The sequence below is a fragment of the Enhydra lutris genome, unplaced genomic scaffold (assembly GCF_002288905.1).
Source record: "Enhydra lutris kenyoni isolate GAN:26980312 unplaced genomic scaffold, ASM228890v2 scaffoldscaffold20, whole genome shotgun sequence".
In the NCBI taxonomy this organism is placed as follows: Eukaryota; Metazoa; Chordata; class Mammalia; order Carnivora; family Mustelidae; genus Enhydra; species Enhydra lutris.
Window position 1 is genome coordinate 30721433 of NW_019154104.1, and position 20811 is coordinate 30742243.

Genomic DNA, 20811 nt, shown 5'->3' on the forward strand with positions numbered 1-20811 from the left:
CAGGCAGAGAGAGAGGAGGAAGCAGGCTCCCTGCTGAGCAGAGAGCCCGATGTGGGGCTAGATCCCAGGACCCTGAGATCATGACCTGAGCCGAAGGCAGCGGCTTAACCCACTGAGCCACCCAGGCACCCCGAGACACCCCATTGGATTTTGACACAGAGACGCCTCCTTGAAAGAAAGACCACTGTTGGTCAAGTTTGGATGTAGTATCACAGAAGCCCATGTTATCCAAACGGGCTGTTGATTACTCCTCCCTTTTCTAACTACAAACTTTAAAAGACATTTTTTCTTTTCTTTTCTGTCATCTTTTTTTTTTTAATTATGTTGTGTTAGTCACCATATAGTACGTTGTTTTCCTCCTGTATTTCAACCAAACCAGCACTCAGAATGTAGAAGCAGACATGGGAATCGGCTGTTTTCTATTAAGCCAGATAGTAAAGAGATTAGCAAAAATGGAAAAAATGCCACTCTTCTCCCTTAATTTTTGTTTGTTTTAGGAAATGCAGTTGACCTCTGAACTACACAGGTTTGAACCAAGAAGTTCCAGCTATACATGGATTTTTTTCCTTAAGATTTTTTTTAAAAGATTTTATTTATTTATTTGACAGACATCACAAGTAGGCAGAGAACCAGGCAGGAAGGGGGGAGCAGGCTCCCCACGGAGCAGGGAGCCCGATGCAGGGCTCGATCCCAGGACCCTGAGATCATGACCTGAGCCTAAGGCAGAGGCTTAACCCACTGAGCCACCTAGGCACCCCAAGATTTTTTATTTATTTGACAGAGAGAGAGACAGTGAAAGAGGGAACAGAAGCAGGGGGAGTGTTAGAGGGAGAAGCAGGCTTCCTGCTGTGCAAGGAGCCTGATGCAGGGCTCAATCCCAGGACCCTGGAGTCATGACCAGAGCCGAAGGCAGACGCTTAACTGACTGAGCCACGCAGGCATTCCAGATTTTATATGTATGTGTATATACACATACACATAATACTGTACCATAAATGTATTTTCTCCTCCACAAGATTTTCTTAGCATTTTCTTTTCTCCAGATTACCTTATTTTAAGAATATAGTATATATACTACATATAGCACACAAAGTAAGTGTTAAATTTATTTATGTTATCAGTAAGGCTTCCAGTCAACAATTGGCTTAATCAGTAATTAAGTTTAGGGGGAGTCAGAAGACCTGTGCAGGAAGTCAACCCCTCTAACGCATGCGTTCAGGAGAGTCACCTTTATCCTATGTGATAGGAGATCTTGCAAAATAACTGACACGGGGTGCCTGGGTGGCTCAGTCAGTCTCCCTTTCCCACTCCTCTCACTGTCTCTCTCTGTCAAATAAATAAATAAAATCTTTAAAAGAAAAAAAGAAAGAAAATGAAATAACTAATTGTTATGAAAATCATTTTCTATTTATATATAATATATATTATATATTTATATCTATATAAATGTATATTTATATTGAGACAGTGGGCTTGTTATTTTTTAATAGATTCATGGGGTTTTTTTTCCAGTTTAATTTCTAATACAGTCAACATCAACAGAATGACTCATAAGCAAAAGCTCTTTGGGGTTCTCAGTAATTTTTAGAAGTTTCAAAGGGCCCCAAGACCCGAGTTTGAGAACCACTTCTTCAGAAGAGCACCTCTCAGAGGCTGCGGCATGGGCACCCCCTGGGTGCCTGTTAGAAATGCTGCTTCCCAGCCCTGTACCCACGTGTTCCCCAGGTCATTCTTCAGCACAGCAGAAGTTTCAGAATAGCTTCCGAGCAGCCTTCCTGCGCTGTCCACTGAACGCGCTGGCAGCTCTGACCTCCCTTAGGCTGTAGATCCCAGGAGGGATAGACTGGTTTTGCTTTCCCATTTCTGAGTTTGGCCAGTGCTTTCCATGAGCTCAGTAGATGCCCATTCAGTGTAGAGCTTCCTGCAGAGACAAAAACATTAAAACGAGGCTTAGTAGTGATGCCCACTGAAGATCAAAGAAGGTATTGGTTAGATCAGAGGCAGGATGAGCTGGGAGGCTCCGGGCACTTTATGTCAAATGGATGGCTCTGGAATGGCCCGCATCTGTGGTTCGGGGTGACGACCGAGAATGAGACACAGTATCATCCCTGACCCCGTCACCCACACTCACCCAGGAGACAACGTATATTCCAGAGGAATACAGTGTGAGCTGTTAACAGCAGCTGCTTTGGGATGCTGTGGCTTATGCAGATTTTTCCATTTTACCATATTTCTTGTGATTTTTACAACTTTTCATAATGATCATGTACCACATTATCATCAAAAATCAGTAAATAGGTTTTCTTCAAACCGCCCCCCCACGGAGCCTTGTACATAAAGTGAACAGTAATGCTGGTCTACCAGGACGCATGCTGGGATTCCAGGGAAGACAAGTCCGTCCCACCGTTTTCACCTGTACTGCTTGTAAGTGACCGGATAGTGCCTTACAAGTTTGTTCTTTTATGCTTAGGGTTCAAGTCAGCATTTTCTGTGAAAGGCAGAGCAGTGATTCTGGGGTCCTTGGGAGAGGTGTCCAGCCCACGGCCCCAGAGTGATTGTCTTGTGCTCACTTCAGAGTTGACGTTGGACGCTCTCCTTCGTCTATTTTTACATCTGATATTTACAGTGTGTTCTGGGAAGCACTGCTTGCTGTAAGGGTGAAGATATTTTGGAAATGGAAGAGGAAAACATGTTGTGAATAAAGGAGATAGTGTATTAACCAGTAAGGCTTCAAGTGGTATACAGATTTCTCTCCACTGAGGATTTAAATCATGCATTCCTCTTGTGTTTCGTTGTTTTTGTTTAGCCAAAGTCACAGACACGTGGGTTAGAGACGCACATCAGCAGAGAGCTAGAAAGAGATTGAAAACATATGGTGCTTTTTGAAACCCAGAGAATGATTTTTCTACTTTATATATCAGTAAGTCATTTCTTGGAGATTTGTTCCAATTATTTTGGGAGAACTTCCTTTTGTTTTGTTGGATGTTTTTAAATTATAGAAGAAAGGCATGTTTGTTTTCAGTAAGTGAGATAAATACAAAAGCATAGGAAGTGAAAGTTAATTCTTCTCCTTCCTCCACCCCTCCCCAGTTCTGCCTGTACCCATCCCCACTTGCAGCCAACTGATTTATTATTTTTTCAAAAGGCTTCTAAGAACTTTGAGGGGGTGGCGATGATATGTTCATTATCTTGCTTGTGTGATGGTTCCACAGATGTATGCACATCAGACATGTATCAGACCCTACACGAAACACCCACACCCAAAACACAGTCACGGCATGTCAGTTACACCTCAGCAAAACCTGGGCGTTTTTAAAGCTCCCAAGTGGAAGGGTCTGTCTTTCATCTAGGGGCACAGTGGAGAAATTACTGAGACACAAAGGGCATTGTGAACCAAACTTACGGCCAAGAGTTACCCTTTCATAGGATGTTTTAAAATTAATTCTTAATTTATGAGACTAGACACCTGGGCGCTCAGGTCATGATCCCAGAGTCCTGGGATTGAGTCCCACATTGGGCTCCTTGTTCAACCAGGAGCCTGCTTCTCCCTCTGGCTGCTGCTTCCCCCTCTTGTGCTCCCTCTCTCTGACAAATAAGTAAATAAAATCTTTTAAAAAAATAAAATTAGGGACGCCTGGGTGGCTCAGTTGGTTAAGCAGCTGCCTTCGGCTCAGGTCATGATCCCAGCGTCCTGGGATCGAGTCCCACATCGGGCTCCTTGCTCATCAGGGAGCCTGCTTCTCCCTCTGCCTCTGCCTGCCATTCTGTCTGCCTGTGCTTGCTCTCTCTCCCTCTCTCTCTCTCTGACAAATAAATAAAATAAAATCTTTAAAAAAATAAAATAAAATAAAATAAAATAAAATTCTTAGTTTACATACAGCAGAGTTCATTCTTTTTAGTGAACGGTTCTCTGAGATTTGGTAAATATGTGTAATCATATAGTCATCACCATAATCAAAATAGAGAACAGTTCCGTCCCTCTCCAAAAAAGCTACTTTTGCTCCCCCCTTGTAGTCAAGGCTTCTCCTCCTCCCCCGTCGTCCCCGGCCACCACTGATCTGTCCCAGTCTATCATGTTGCCTTCTCCAGAGAGTCATGTAGATGGGCTCACGCGATATGTAGCCTTTGGGGTCCGGCTTCCTTCGTTGTGCATGGTGGGTTTGAGATCCACCAGTAGCCTGTCCCTTGTAACCATCCAGTAGTGCCTCACAACGTTGATGTACCCCAGTTTGCCCATCCCCTGCTGAAGGTGGGCTCCCATCTGGGGCAGTAAAACTGCTATAAATCTTCGTGTGCAAGTTTTGGACAAAGGTTTTCATTTTCCTGGGGAAGGCAGGACTCGTGGGTCACGTCTTTTTTTTTTTTTTTTTTTTAAGATTTTATTTATTTGACAGAGAGAGATCACAAGTAGGCAGAGAGGCAGGCAGAGAGAGAGGAAGGGAAGCAGGCTCCCTGCTGAGCAGAGAGCCCGACGCGGGACTCGATCCCAGAACCCTGGGATCATGACCTGAGCCGAAGGCAGCGGCTTAACCCACTGAGCCACCCAGGTGCCTGTGGGTCACGTCTTTTATGTTTAACTCTTCGAACTGCTTTCCGAAGCAGCTGTGCGCTGTCTGCACCCCCAGCAGGCTGTGACGCACCGTTGTCAGCATTTAGGGTTGTCAGCTCCTTTATCTCAGCTTGGCATTTTTTTCTTTTAAGGATTTTGTTTTTGGGGTGCCCGGGTGGCATAGTCGATTGAGCATCAAACTCTTGGTTTCGGCTCAGATCGTGAGATCAAGCCCAGCTTTGGACTCCCAGAATGGAGTCTGCTTCAGACTCTTTTTCCCTCTCCCTCTGCCCCTGCCCCCTCTTCTCGCTCTCTTTCTCTCCCCCACCCAAATAAATAAATCTTTTTTAAAAAAATGATTTTATTTTGGGGGCTCCTGGGTGGCTCAGTGGGTTAAGGCCTCTGCCTTCGGCTCAGGTCGTGATTGAAGGGTCCTGGAATCAAGCCCCGCACCGGGCTCTCTGCTCAGCAAGGAGCCTGCTTCCCCTCTCTCTCTGCCTGCCTCTCTGCCTGCTTGTGATCTCTCTGTCAAATAAATAAATAAAATCTTTTTTTTTTTAATTTTTTAAAAATAATAAATGATTTTATTTTTAACTATCTCTGTACCCAGTGTAGGGCTCAAACCCACAACCCTGGGATCAAGAGTCTCATGTTCCACTGACTGAGCCAGCCAGGTGCCCCTCTCGTTTTGGTTCTGATTTGCATTTCCCTAATGACTAATGATGCTGAGCACTTTTTCCTGTGCTTGTCATTTGTAGGTCTTCCTTGGTGGCGTGTCTATTCAAATCACTTGCCCATGTTTTCATTGGGTTTTTTGTTTTCTTATTATTGAACTTGAGACTTCTTTACATGTTCTAGATACAAACCTTTGCCAGTTAGGTGATTTGTAAATGTTTTCTCCCCATTTGCGGCTTGTCTTTTTATTTTGAGAGGGTCTTTTTTTTTTTTTTTAATTTTTTTTTATTGACATATAATGTATTATTTGCCCCAGGGGTACAGGTCTGTAAATCATCAGTCTTATTTACACATTTCACAGCACTCACCATAGCACATACTCCCCCCAGTGTCCATCACCCTGCCACCCCATCCCTCCTACCCCCCAGCAACCCTCAGTCTGTTTCCTGGGATTAAGAGTCTCTTATGGTTTGTCTCCCTCCCCAGTCCCATCTTGTTTCATTTTTTCCCTCCCTAACCGCCACAGCCCCCCACCCTCTCACTCAAATTCCTCACATTAGATATCCTATGATAATTGTCTTTCTCTGATTGACTTATTATTCTGAGAATTTCTTTTACAGAGTTTTAGATCAGGTGAAGTCTAACTTATGATTGTTTGTTTTTTAATATTTTTATTTTTATTTATTTGACAGACAGAGATCACAAGTAGGCAGAGAGGCAGGCAGAGAGAGGGGAGGGGGAGAGCAGGTTCCCCGCTGAGCAGAGAGCCCAATGTGGGGCTCGATCCCAGGACCCTGGGATCATGACCTGAGCCGAAGGTAGAGGCTTTAACCCACTGAGCCACCCAGGCACCCCTTATGATTTGTTTTTATGGACCCTGCTTTTTTTGGTGTCATATTGAGAAGTCTTTGCCTGACCTGAGCTTAAAAAGATTTTTTTCCTAAAAGTTTTATGGTTTTATAGTTTTACATCTCATATCTAGGTCTGTGATTCATTTTGGCTGAGGTTCATTTTTTTTGGCATATGGATGTCTTCATAGGGTCTTCATTACCATCACTTCATAAATTCTGGGGTCAAGTAGTGTGAATGCTTTGATCTTGTTTTTACTTTCTTAAAGTTCTTAGACTATCTAGTTTTTGTACCTTTCCATATAAATTTTAGAATCGGTTTGTTACCTACAAAATATCCTTCAGGGGGTTTAATGGGATTGCATTACTATGTAGATTTGGGGAGAGTGGATACCTTAGCACTGTTGAACCTTTTAGTCCATGAACATAGTATGTCTTCATTTTGGCATTATTTGTTTTGTGGCTTTCAGCATTCGGATCCTACATGTATTTTTTCAGGCTCATAAAATATTTTGTCTTTTGGTGCTATTGTAATTAGGGCTCTTTATATTCTGTTTTCTAATTGTTTATTGCCTCTTTTTTCTAGCAGTTCTGTCAAGTTTTACATCATGTTATTCAGAGAGTAGATACTAGTGTTTATTAGTTGACTCCTTTATCATTACAGAGTGGCCCTCTTTATCCCCAGTAATCTTATTTGCTCCAAAACCTACTCTGTCTGATGTTGATATAGACATTTCAGCTCTCTCCTTACTAATGTGAACCTGGTATGTCTTTTTCCTTCCTTTACTTTTTGATCAATTTGTATCCTTATGTTTAAAGAGAGCGTGTTGCAGACAGCATGGAGTTGAGTGTTATTTTTCTATTAAGTCAGACAGTGTCTGGTGGTTGGTTGGTTGGTTGGGTGTGCAAACTACTTCCTTTCAATGTGAGTATTGGTGTTGTTGAGTTTAAGTCCGCTGTCCTGCTGTGTGCCTGTGCAGTCCCCAGGGCGACACCTGGACTCTACCATTGAAAGCAGGCTTGAACTAACCTCACAAATGAGGAAAGGCGTAGATTTTCTCTTAAGATTGCCACTAGGGGGGTGCCTGGGTGGCTCAGTCATTAAGCATCTGCATTCGGCTCAGGTCATGATCCCAGGGTCCTGGGATGGAGCCCTGCATGGGGCTCTCTACTCGGCAGGAGGCCTGCTTCTCGCTCTCCCACTCTCCCTGCTTCTTTTCCCTCTCGCTGTCTCTTTCATTCAGATATTCTAACGTGCCCTTTATTAGGGTTTTTATGCTCTCTCCACTGGGGCCTTGTAACCGGCAGTGAGTTCCCAGGCCCTGGTCACTTCTGGAACTGTGTTCCTGGGCGCCTCCTGTTCATTCTGTTCCCTAATCACGTTGCTGTTAGCGGAGAGGGTGTGCTGTTAGTCTTGTACTTGTATTTTTGGTTTCTGTATCCTAGCGCAGCCGAGATGGTCTGTTGTATGGTTTCTGCTGTTTTTTCCAGATACACTGTAACTTTTACAAATACAATTTTCTATTAAAAAAAATAATAATAATGTCGATAGGCTCCCTCCCCAATTCCTCCCACCCTACCCACCCCCACGATGCATTTTAGGACTCTCAGAACCTAGTGTTTCTGACTGGGAGGATGAGCTCCGGAGGAGCTGAGACCTGGCCTGAGCGGCCTCACCTCTACACATAGTTGTGCGAATACAGTAGAGTACGTGCAGGGGTGGAGGAACCCGTGTGGTTTAGACGAGGAACTGAGTATCCAGCCTCGCCGACCCGTTGTCCAGGAAAGTGGCTTACCGGGGTGGTCCTCGTCTCTGGCTGTCCCCTCCGCCCCCCGCCCCGGTCCACTGCGCTGCCCTTACTCATCCTCGTCTCTGGCTGTTCCCTCTGTCCGCGGCGCTGCGCTTAGATCGGCACGCGCGCAGCCTGGCACTCACCCGCCGCTGGCCACTGTCCCAGGTACAGAAAGGCTTCGTGACACCGCTGCACCGCAGGGTTGCTCGCACCTGACTGAGTAGGTGCAGCGGTCTGGGCCGGAGCCTCTGCAGCTGGTTTAAGCCGGGAAAGCAGGGCGTCGAGGCCGCTGTGAAAGCAGGTGCTGCCGAATACGCAGAGTCCGCGCGCCCCACCGGCCGCCGTGCGCGTCCCACCGGCCGCCGTGCGCGTCCCCTACGTGCGCGCGCCCACGAGCACGGCCGCCACACGTGCGCGCCCCGGCCCGCTCCCCACGGGCCCTGGGCAGTTAGGAGGTTCGTACCTTGTGTACACGTGAGAAAACCTGAGCGTGGGCAGGATTTTCGGGGCACAGTCCCTGGCTCTGGGTCGAAGACGGCCGGAAGCCTGCCGCCCCCCCGCCCCAGCCCTGGGCCCTGCTGCCCTGTCCATGTGGCCTGACCCCGGCTGGGACCTCAGCCCTGGGGACACTGTCACTCCGTGCGAGCTGAGCGGTTAAAATGAATCCGTCGGGTCCCCGTCCAGCCCCCAGAACAAACCGGATTCCTTCCACTTCCGCGCGTGAGGAGGACGGACACCAGCCCCCCCGTGGTGTCCAGCCTGGACTCCGCGTGGCTGGACGGCTTGGCCCGCCCTCCTGCCGGCGCTTGGCTCGCCGGACCCAGCAGCGTTTGTGCTCAGAATCCCTGAGATGCAAGGATCGCTTGAGGCGGCCCGTCCCCTGCCCGCCGCCCTTGTCCTCCACATGTTGGCGGTTGGCACAGCCTTTTCTGCAGCCGAGCCTTGAACTCCTGCGCCGGCCGTGGTGGGAAGGCTGTGTCTTGGGGAAGAAGCAGTTTCGTGGCAGTTAGAGTCGGCCAGCAGGAAAACTTCCTGGATCTGGGCTGGTCACCTTCGGGGACACTGAAAAGAGGATTTGGGCTACAAAAGCCCGGTGGTCTGCCAGCCCTGCAGACTCCCGACCCCGCCTCTGGGGTCCGGGCTGTAGGTGACCAGACACCCCGCACGGGCTTCAACTTGAAACTGGGGTCATGAGCTTCTCCACTGGTAAGCGGTAACCAGCTTCCTAGGAGTCTTCACCAAGCAGGTGTGTGGGTCAGAGTCCAACCAGAGAAGCAACCAGTAAGAGACAGAGACAGCCCGGGAGATCCTTTCCCAGGAACGCCTTCGGTAGGAGCCGAGGCCGCCTCCACAGGGAGGGTTTTGTCTTCCTCTGGGAAAACTGTGGTTCTGTTCTTCAGACTTGGCAGCTAAGTGGCTGTGGCCCACCCACGTCCTCAGGGTTCATCTCTCGAGCTGCAGGTCGGCTGACTGAGATGTCGACCCTAGCTACAGATATCTCCACGGGTGCCGCTCCCATTTGTGTCCAATAGTAAGCCATGATCTGTCCCATCTCACTTTCCTGCCCCCGGTTAGTCTCTCTGGGGACAGCTGCCCCACCTGCTGTCACACTCCAGTCCTCATGGGCACTCTGGCCAGTGAGGGACCTGTGGGGGCACCTGCTGGCCCCAAGCAGAGCAGGAGGGCAGCCGCCCCCGCCGCGTGCATGCTCCCTTCCTGAGTGGGACTGAGATGTCACAGGCTGTAGTGAGTGTGTCCAGGAGAAGCAGGCCTAGCGTGTGTCTGGAGCACCTCCACCACCCAGGGACGCCATGTGGGCTCTGTCCTCCTGCGCTGGGCATGTGGCTCTCCTCTGCTACACTCTTTTCCAGGCACCTGCCATCTCTGGGTGACTGTCTTAGAGCCCCCAGCCGTCTGCCTTTGAAGGAGTAGAAAGAAAACCCGGCTCATGAATGCCGCACGCCCATACGGGCCTCAGACTACATCTGACTCCACTGTCCACACTTTCCTAACCCAGGAAGGAAGGGGCAAAGGCTCGTGGTGGCGCGGCTCATCTGCTGCTCCTCGGCAAGCCCGGGGGTGGTGCGGAGAGGGGGGCGGGCAAATGTGGCCTTTCCGGGGTGTGGGGGCTCTTGCTGTCTACTTGTTCTCTTCTGTGGACTTGGGGATCCGAGTGCCAGGAGAGTCCCTCCCTGGGCACCAGTGACAGGATGTGCCCCATGCACCTGCCAGCACCTGTCACAGCCTCCGTCCGTGAGTCACCTGTTACTAGGGGGCCTCCTCCAGGACCTTTTCACAGGTTCCAGACCATTTTTTACTTTCTGCTTAGGTTTTAGGGGTATTTTATTTTTACTAAAGGATTTTTTTTTTTTTTTCCTTGTCTGCATTTCCAACCATCTTTTGTTTCTTCCGTTCCTGTGTTATCTCAGCCCCGTTGCTGCGATGCCTTGCCTCCGCTCCTCCTCTCAGACAGCACGGACAACAAATGTTTGGGGCTCAGGGCTTCTGTAGCTGATGGCTTGAAGTGGGGGCATGTTCCTTCACAGAACACGATGGTAGGGCTCGGAGTTCAGTGTCAGTAATAGTAAAGATGAGAAAAGAAACACAACTGTTAGCCTCGAGCTTTAGCTCTGTGTCCATGAGACTGGACACCCTTGCATCAGGTCTGCCCAGGACCATCCACAGATCCTCCCCTCACGTTGTCATGGAGCTGAGTCTTACCTTGTGTGGCAGGTGTTTGGATGGTGTGCTGTGGGGAGTGGGGAGACAGAGGCCTTGCTGGGGTCATGTGAGTGCCTATCGCTCGAGCCCAGTCCTGCAACCCACATACGGTGGTTCAGAGCCTCTGAGAGGGAACTGACCGTATTTAAACTTCCTACAAAAAGAAGTAGTTACAAATTGATGATATGGAAAAACTAAACATATCACAAATTTATCAGTACATGTTGTGCGTTACTTACAGATTAATGGGCATTCCAGTGTACCTGTGCTCTAGAGAATTCTAGATTTTATGTAGAAACACCTGTAAAACCCTGACTTCTGTGAAGCTGGAAATAGACGGAGCCATAATAATAAACGGGGTGGGCATCCGCAGTGAAGGACAATATAAAGAAAAATGGGCAGCACATTGTACGAGGGGGTCACTCACACTCCAGAGAAATCTCTTCCTGAGTCCAGATAGACGAAGACCGCGACCGTCCAGCCCCAGGCACGGTTGGTGGGTCTGGTCTCTCGGTGCCGATCGCAGGCACCTCCGGGGCAGGCGGTCAGTTCTTCAGTCTTCTGCTGTTTCCTCCGTGATCTCATCCTTTTCTTCCCAGCACTACACCGGCCTCCTTGCTTGGCACTTAGACATGGAAGAGACTGAGGGCTCCCCACTGCCCGCTGGCACTGGCTGGTGCTAGTTGTCCGTGAATCTGGCAGCTCAGAGTCGAGCAGGAGTCTCGGTGGCCGGCCGTCCATGGGCCACATTTCCTGCTGCGCTCCTGACCCCAGATCTCACTGGGGATGCTCGCTGCTTCCGTAATCTTAAGAATAAGGATGAGCCAGATAACTGCTAGAAGCAGCTATCATTACAATTAAAATGTTTTCTGTAAATATTAAGGTTTCCTGTAAATGTTTTTTTAAATGTTTTCTGTAAATACCTTGAATGTCCTGGTTATGACTCAAGAATGTGTGGATTTTAGTTTGCAGTTAACATGTTTCGAACATTACCACCTTCCTCCAATCCTACGGGAGCAGAATTTGACCCCGAGGAAGACGAGCCCACATTAGAAGCAGCCTGGCCTCATCTACAGGTACTGAACTCTGAGAATGCCCCAGAAACAGGGGCACGAATAGATTGTGTGTATTAGTGGGTTTTCTCTAAAGCACGTGCGCCGGCTTCTAGGCCCTCCAGCTTATTGAAAGCAGACCTCTGACTTTGCAAACCTGCGCGTCTAAGAAAGGTATTTTAGCGGAAGTGAGAACATCAAATGGCTGGTTTGTTTGGACCCCTTGGGACGAACTACAAAGATACATAATTGCCAGTATGTTGGTAATGAAAGTGACCTCCTCGCCGATAGCCGTTAGATCAAGGCCTTTTGCAGCTAGATGCTCCCCCCCACCCCATTTTCAGGATGTAGATATGATGCGCCCCAAAGCTCCCCTGCTAACTTGCGCATTTGTAAGGCAAAAAGTTGATCGAAGATCAGACGGGATGCCTGAGAAGACCCTGAGCCCAGCGCAAGCAGAGTGTGTGCAAGCCACGCGCCGCACCAGGGCCCGGGTCGTCCACAGGAGGGGAGCTAGAGAGGGGAAAGCTGGGAACGAGCAAGATGGGGAACAGATCACAAAGGGGGGCTGTCTCAGGGGCAGCATGCAACCCACTTGTGAAGGGGAGGAGTGTCCCAGCCCTGGGTGACCGCGTCCGTGACCCGCTCACTGAGCCGTCCCAGCTTCCTGTCTGCCTGGCTCTGCCAGGACACATGCCCGTGGCGGGTGCAGGTCCCAGCCCGCTGTAGCTGCTGCGCACTGTGGTCTCCCAGCAGCCTCAGCGGAGCACCAGTGACCCCCCACTGCGGTATCATTTTGTTTAAATGCTATTTAAGGCTGTAGCCTGTGGTTCTGAGCTAAATAAAACAATACCGTTTTCAGTTGTAATTAAAGGAAGCCATAGTATTTGGACTTAATTCTGTAGATACGTGGCTTTTTATTAAGGCTTAATATTTTCAGACAGAGATTCAACTCACGGTGTATCTTTAATCTCCAGCTAATAAAATACCATGTTGTTTGACTCATTGTTGTTTTTTTCCTCCTAGCTTGTTTATGAATTTTTCTTAAGATTTTTAGAGTCTCCAGATTTCCAACCTAATATAGCGAAGAAATATATCGATCAGAAGTTTGTATTGCAGGTAAGGTATCGATTAGCGGAAGTTCAAAAGCCCTAAACTACAGCGCGGGAAGTGCCCGTTCACTGAGCGTCTTTTTCTCCTTGAAGCTTTTAGAGCTCTTCGACAGTGAAGATCCTCGAGAGAGAGATTTTCTTAAAACTACCCTTCACAGAATCTATGGAAAATTCTTAGGCTTAAGAGCTTACATCAGGAAACAGATAAATAATATATTTTATAGGTAAGTCGGCGTGTGGGTGACGTGTCCCTGTTTCCATGATGACGGTCGTGTTCACAGTCGGTGCTCCTCCCCACCCCAAGCCCATCATTCCCTTCGGCAAGTGACTGGGAAGTGGGAGCGGCCTGCCCGGGGTGTGTGGGGTGGCAGTGACCCCCTTCTGCCTCCCCGCCCCTCCCTCTCTGCCCGCTCCCCTCCCTCACCCACCACCCCCATCTCACCACACTGCCTTCCTCTGTTTGCGTTTTCACCCAGCTGCCCAGGGTGGGGGGTCCTAGAACCCGTGCAAAGCCAGCTGTCACTCCTTCCCCAACACGTTACTTCATTCCCCCTGCCCCCGATGCATCTCAGAGAGCGGGCGGGAGGGAGGAGTAAGCAGGGGTCCTTAGCAGCTCTCCCAAGCTAGAGAACTGTACCGGAGGTCTGGAAACCCTGTCTACCTCGGGGCAGAGGAGGGCCTGCTGGAAGCAGCAGGTGTAGGTGGCACGGTCATCCCTAGGCCTGTGGGACTGCAGAGACCGGTCAGTCTGGGGAGCTGGGTGCAGAAGTTGCCCTGTCTGGGTTTACATAGAGGAGGGCACAGCCCCATGGCTCATGAAAGAATTTTCCGTGACATTCCAAGTGCGGTATTCACCTTTACTCCGCCCCATCTTCCTCCTTACCCTGGCCACAGCTTCTCATTGACTCTTAAAGTCTGAATACCCCTCAGTCTGCCTGCCACTGTCCCCACGGTTCTGCCACCACCTGAGTCACGTGGATGACTGTCCACATTTGGTTGGATGAGCCTAAGCCCTGGGCGTGGCCGGCCCCCTCACTTGTGTCTCTGCTCACCTCCAGGCCCCTTCCACACAAGCGCCTCCCGGAACAGTCTTTCCACCCGCCCTTGGCCACAGCCTCAGAGGTTTGCCGACGCTGCCCCACGCCAGAAAGCCCCCCTGGCTTGGCAGACCGGTCTCCCCGCGGCGCAGGCATTGTTCTAGCTGCTTTACCATGAGTCCGGCAACAGCTTCACGCCTGTGGTGGCACCATGAAGGCTGATGCGTGAAAGACTTAATATGTCTTGGCCGTCCCTGGAGAGCTCACTGCGCGCAGTTTATTCTGACAATTTGGGCTCCCGGGTCAGCTTGCCTTGAAGGCCCTGACCCCAGGCTGGCTCAAGGTAGTGACTGATCCCAGCGGTGACAGCTGTGTGTGTAGGTACCCCCGTGAGATAAAGCGGACAGGTTTCACACTGTCGGGCCATGGGGCCTCAGTGAGGGTGATGTACAGGCCCTCGCCAGGAGCGCCACAGAGGCCAGGCGCGTCCCTTCTTAGGCACAGTGACCCAGCAAGGGAGAGGGGGGCAGAGACAGATGGAGAGCCCACCACAGAGAACAGCAGCCTCAGGGGCTTCTGGAACCTGTCCCTCTGTGATCAGAGAAGGACATGATGTTTCCTGGGTGTTGTCTTCCTCGCACCTTCTTGGCCTCGTGCTTCCTTCTGAACGGGGTCATTACACGGCAGAGGTACTTCTCTATTGAAACGTTTTATACATTGTTTAAACAGCAAAGAACAGGTACAATTTAAATTCTGATCTTTTGGGGCGCCTGGGTGGCTCAGTGGGTTAAGCCGCTGCCTTCGGCTCAGGTCATGATCTCAGGGTCCTGGGATCGAGTCCTGCATCCGGCTCTCTGCTCAGCGGGAGACTGCTCCCCCGCCCCCCCCACCTGCCTCTCTGCCTACTTGTGATATCTGTCAAATAAATAAATAAAAATTTTTTTTAAATAAATAAATAAAATAAATTCTGATCTTTTAGGCCCAAAATTAAAGATCTACTTAAAGTGAGGGTTTTTTTTTTTTTAATTAAAATGGGGTTTGTTCAGAGAGCAGAATCACAAATCATGAAGACTCTCAGTACAGTAACGAAAACATTTAAATTATTCAGAAGTCACTGCGCTTGATTTCGTTCTCACCAAGTGCCCCAGGCTGGCGTGTGGTGCTCTTCAGTTTCCATCTTTTCTGTCACCGTCGTTCCTGACCGATGCCATCCAAAGCAGGCACATTGTGTGGATTCCGTAGTTGGTCTCTGCCTTCCACACCTCCGATTTCCTGCGGGAAGGAAGGAAGGAGAAGGATCGTGAGAGAGGTCTGTGGCATGACCCCATCTTGGAAGAAAAGATCTCTGCAGCCTGTTTGGTTTATCTCACTGAGAGTGTTAGAGTCAAGCCCCTGTTTGGATAGTTTCTCCTTCTGATGAGCGCGTGGGAACTGGGAGCTACAGGGATCCGCACTGTTGACGGCCCAGCCACGGCGAGCTGGAACCCTGGAGTGAGCAGGGGCAGCCCAGGGCTCCGGGCCTGTTACAGCCCAGCGGCTGGAATCAGCAGCAGCTGGTAAGTTTCCCGAAGGTCCGAATCAGAGCTGGGCTCCGTGGGCAGTTCCGCCGCCGCCCACGGTCTGTGGGGGCTGACACGTGCAGGATGGCTCCGGGCAGGACCTCAGGTGGCTTCCAGGAGGGAAGAAGTGGGAGCCACCCATCCTCCGCAAGGCCCGGCCGGTAACTGGAGCAGATTCCCTTCTCCCTTCTGTGCTGATGCAAGCCACTCACGGGACAACAGATCGGTGGGGAGGGAGACAGATTCCGCCGCTTCATGTGAGGCTCAGGGCACACCCCACGGGGAGGAAAGATACTGATGGTGTCCATTCTGGAGACCACCTCCAGTAAACAGGTTCTGGCTCAGTTTTTAGAGAGTCCTGATTGTTTTTTGCGGAAAAGTGAGAAACACCGTCCGACTCCACGTGCAGACGTCTTCATTATGGCTTTCTCCCCACTCTGCACCTTCCTCTCTTGTCCCTCTCAGGAAAAGTTAAAAGGAGATCTAGTTTCTCTTTTTTATATCTGTTTCAAGTCAGGTCAAATAAATAGAAACAAAGAATTTTGTTAGCTGATTCAAAGAGGCACGTGCACCCCAGTGTTTAGAGCAGCAATGTCCACAGTAGCCAGATTGCGGAGAGAGCCCAGATGTCCATGGACAGACGAACGGGTAAAGAAGATACTGTGTATACGTGCAGTGGAGTATCACTCAGCCATCAAAAAGGAGAGCTTGCTGTTTGCAGTGACATGGATGGAACTGGAGGGTGTTATGCTGAGCAAAAGAAGAGAAAGACAGTTGTCACAGGATTTCTCTCGAATGTGGAATTTAAGAAACAAAACAGATGAACATAGGTGAAGGGAAAATCAAGTAAGATGAAATCAGAGAGGGAGGCAAACCATAAGAGACTCTTAACAAACGGGGCTGCTGGAGGGGAGAGGGGTAGGGGGACGGGGTAACTGGGCGATGGGCATTAAGGAGGTCACGTGATGGAATGAACCCTGGGTGCCACATGCGACTGATGAATCACTGGGTTGCCCCTGAAACCAGTGCTACACTGTATGTTAACTAGCTTGAATTCAAATTTAAAAAAAAAAACTCTCTGATGAAAAAAAGAAACGAAGAACTTATCAAGAAGAATATAGTGATGCTGATTTAGGAAAACAAAATGTCCAACAGCAGAAGGCCGTCCTTGTTCACATGTGACAGCTGGAGCGTGTAGAGCCCGAGCCCAGCAGAGGCCCAGAGCCGAGCCCCGAGGTCTGGGTGCCTCGTGCTGTCCTGCTGCCTTCCCAGCCCCCCGGGTCGTCGAGCAGAGCAGAGAGTCAGCTGGCATGGCTGCACTTCGCACAAAGCTCCAACTTTGCACGTGGAAACTGAGAAAACAAGCAACATTCAAGTTGAGTTTTATAAATCTGAGCACGTCCGAGCGCAGACACAGCACGAAGGATGGGGCTCCAGGGGGTCAGCGCCCAGTCTCCAAGCAGGTGCATCACAGAGCCCAATGGGGAGTTGAGGGCTGTGTCCCCTGCCGTAGGACCATACTGCCTGCTTCTCACTAGACGGGTGCCCCATGCTGTCTGGGTCACTCCCCACCACCTGTTCATGCTGTGGCCACACTCATTTCTGTGGCACTGTGGTTCTCTGTTCAGTGGCTGTAGCCGACCCATGTGACGCACTCGGGGGGCCGCCCTGCGTGAATGCCTTGCCCGCCTCCTGTCCACGGCCCACTCTCCGCTCCATTTCACAGACCTTCGCTCCAGCCCTGCCTTCTCCCTCCCGCTCACCCCGTCCAGACACCTATCAGCCCTCCTTCATGGCCTGGTTCAAGTACCAGACCTTCCAAGAATTCTGCCCATTCCAGAATGTGGCAGTGTCAAGGCCCACCCTTTAGGAGCATTTCATGTGCTGTGGATATTTGACCTGTTCTTTACCTTGAGGTCCCGTGTCCATTCATCGCAAATGAGAACAACGAAATTTCAGAGTCGTATTTTTTTTTTTAAATCATCACAAACTCTTACTTTTGGCGTAGCGCTGCCTCTAAACTGTTCTTGTCAACGGAGAGGCAGAATCCTTTTTCAGACCTCACTCCCGGCAGGCAGGCGCCCATGCCTTGGTTGAGGTTGAGGTGGACTCCAGGCGAGCACGGTGTGGGCAGGAGTGGGCTGCTGGCTTCTGAGGAAATCCTCGGGAGCTGGGGAGATGTTGCCCTGTTCAGTGTCCCTGTTCTTTCTCATAGTTCCCAGCCTGTCAGCGTGTTCTAAGCATGGGACAGAAGTTACAGGGGCCATGGGAGCCCACTGGGCAGGCACAGCTTGAGAGGCTTCTCACTATGCAGATCAGCTGCTCGTACTGGGGTTCCTGGAGGGGGTGCTTGAATCCGTGAGGGGCCATGCAAGGTGTCTATAAGGAAGCAGGCAAAACAGCCCAAGTGGGCAGGAAGGGACTTCTGCCCTGGCACAGACCCAGCCAATTGTTGGAGGTTTTAAAACTGAGGAAGGTATGGGCACCTGGGTGGCTCAGTGGGTTAAAGCCTCTGCCCTCGGCTCAGGTCCTGATCCCAGGATCTTGGGATTGATCTCCACGTCAGGCTCTCTGCTCGGTGGGGAGGCTGCTTCCTTCTCTCTCTCTCTCTCTCTCTCTCTCTCTCTCTCTCTCTGCCTGCGTCTCTGCCTACTTGTGATCTCTGTCAAATAAATAAATAAAATCTTCAAAAAAAAAAAACTGAGGAAGGTGTTGAGTTAGGTTGGCAGATGGCAAATTGCTCATCATCACCTCTAGGCGGCTAAAGTAGGGGAGCTCATAGTACAGACCCTACAGCCTTTCTTCATCTTTGGAAATCCAACATTTGAGCAGACCCATGCGCTCTGCCCTCCAGGTCTTTGCACACCACCCTCCCCCCAAAGCACCTTGTTTCCTTATTCAGAGGATTTTAGTCTTTATAGTTGTTACTTCAGTGTCGAATTCTAAGTGGCATGTTGCTTCTTCTAGGTTTATTTATGAAACAGAGCATCACAACGGCATAGCAGAGTTACTGGAAATCCTGGGGAGGTGAGTCGTCTCTGTTCCTGGCAGCGAGTGGAATGGATTCCAGAATGATTCAGCCCACTGAGTCCAGCAGCCCTCCCCAGAGCGAGGCGACTGAAACCATTCCCAGAGGAACTAAGACCTCTCTTGATGGAAGGGGTTAGTGAGGTCTGGGGTTAGAAGCCACCGAAGAGAAACCCCACTGGGTGCCTGGCTCGGCACGCAGGTGCTGTTTCACACCCCTCATCAAAGACGGTTACCTTAAGGTTTATCTGTGACACCTGGAAGAATGGATCATTTACTGTAAACGGGCGATGTTGAGTAAATGCTAATATTTCAAATTGCTTTGGTTTTATAACTTTTTTATAAATGTTCTTAAAAGTAATTAACATTTTAAAAATTTTACCATCTTAAGCCAAGTGGAGTTCTTGCTTGCTAAATCAATGACCTATAGATTTTATATCAGACCTCCAACCCACTGTTTCCCAGAGTTCCTCGGGGTTCCCCAGTTGAGTAAGCTTGGAAGTGCTCTCCCCCAGCACATTCCTCAGGGATTCAGCTGCATCAGCAGCTAAAGGTTCCGAGGGACACTGCAGGGAGGGAAGCTGTGTCCATCCCCCGAGCTTTGGGAACACAGGAAGCCTGTCTCCGGGAACACCGGTGTCATCTGGTCTATCTGCGCTCCAGCAACGCTGAGAAAACCGTCCTTGCTATTTTAGATATAATCTGAAAGAACCCTTAGTCCTCGTGCAGAAGTCTACTTTGACCTGTTTCAGCACAGTCGGCCGGTTACTCTCTCTCAGTAGAGTATGGTGAGCGGTTGAGGGCCCCTTACTAGTTGTATTACCTTCCTTAACTAGTCTTGGCCACTGTTTTCTTAGTAAAGTGGGGAAATCCACTCACCTCCAACATGTTGCAAGGAGGGCATTAAGTGTCTGCACAGCCCGGTGTGTCACAAAGAGGACTCTGCTTCCTGCTGCTGGGATCCAGAAGAGGTGTTTGACCGTGAGGGTCTCCCAGATGCAAATGAGCAGGTCATCCCTAATGTCCACTTCAGACAGCCTGCGGCACACACGTGTGCAGGACCCCTAGAGGGTGCAGAACAGTCTAGAAATCGCGGTCACTGCTCCGTAGCTCCAACACGTGTCTGTGCTTACCAAATAATAAAACCAAATAGAGAAAAAGGAAGCCCCCTCGCCCAGCTGGAAACCAGTGGGTACGCTACTTAATGTTAGAGACAAAGCTTCAGTATGGAGGCAGGAGTGAGTTTTTATGTAGAAGGGAATGACTTCCTGGCTGATTTGCCGCCAAATCCCATCCTGCACACTCAGATTCCGTCCTGCCAGCATTAGAGTAACGAACCCAAATTCCTCTAGAGAGGTGCCAATCCCTAAAAATGGGTGAAGGCAAAGGGAAGGTGCCGGGGTTGGGCAGACCCAGAGCGGGGGTCCCGCGGGAGCTGCCTGGCCTCCACGGCCTGTCTAAAGAAGGAGGCTTTGCCCCCAGGGACTCGCGCTGTTTTGGGTAACCCAGAACAAATCCAAAATCTTAGAATTATCTTACACATAACAAAGATAAAAATGACCGTGCTTCTTGGAAGGTATTTAGTTTTCTTTTTCATTTCTGTTAATATCGTCTTTTGTGCAATGTACATTTTGCTTACCAATTTTTATAATGAAAACGAGAAAAGAAAAACCAAGATTTTTTTTAATCTGGAAATTATAAATATTCAAACTTTGAATAAATTCTGTTTTCACAGTATAATTAATGGATTTGCCTTACCACTAAAAGAAGAGCACAAGATTTTCTTACTGAAGGTGTTGCTACCTTTGCACAAAGTGAAATCTCTGAGTGTCTACCATCCACAGGTAAGGGGTGCCCAGCGGTGATGCGCAGGTGGGGACACTCGCTAGCACAGGGTCTCCAGAGGAGCACTGATGAGTCCGAGACACAGAATCCCAGCCTGTTACTGGGAGTGTCCTCTTTGTTATGTCCCATTGCCGATGTAGGTAATTGAAAGGATACAAGGGTCAAGAGATTCCCTCTTAAGAAAATCAGAAACAGGGGTGCCTGGGTGGCTCAGTGGGTTGAAGTCTCTGCCTTCAGCTCAGGTCATGATCCCAGGGTCCTGGGATCGAGCCCCGAATTGGGCTCTCTGCTCAGCGGGTAGCCTGCTTCCTCCTCTCTCTGTCTCTGCCTGCCTCTCTGCCTACTTATGATATCTGTCAAATAAATAAATAAAATCTTAAAAAAAAAAAAGAAAGAAAATCAGAAACATCTCAAGAATAGAGAATTTCAGAATTCGTTCTAAGCACAGAGAAGGGGGTGACTCACTCAATGACAGGAGTCAAGGGCACTTCTCAGAGGAAGTTTTCTGTCAGATTTTAAATCTGGCTCCTTCAAGAAGAAGCCTCTGTCTGTGGCCAGTGACAAAGCTGTGGGCTTTCTGTAGTTTGCAGAAA

At 49.6% G+C, this 20811-nt stretch overlaps 1 protein-coding gene across 10 annotated transcripts in view; it reads left to right on the forward strand.

Annotated features, from left to right (window-relative positions):
• LOC111148624 (protein phosphatase 2 regulatory subunit B'gamma) overlaps positions 1-20811 on the forward strand; it is a 123849-nt gene that overhangs the window by 80367 nt on the left and 22671 nt on the right. For all 10 annotated transcript variants that reach the window (XM_022505353.1, XM_022505357.1, XM_022505355.1 and 7 more), the window contains 5 exons: positions 11552-11662; positions 12665-12757; positions 12844-12974; positions 18314-18373; positions 20109-20217. In XM_022505353.1, coding sequence (XP_022361061.1) covers positions 11552-11662; positions 12665-12757; positions 12844-12974; positions 18314-18373; positions 20109-20217 — 504 coding nt within the window. The remainder of the gene's footprint in view (positions 1-11551; positions 11663-12664; positions 12758-12843; positions 12975-18313; positions 18374-20108; positions 20218-20811) is intronic.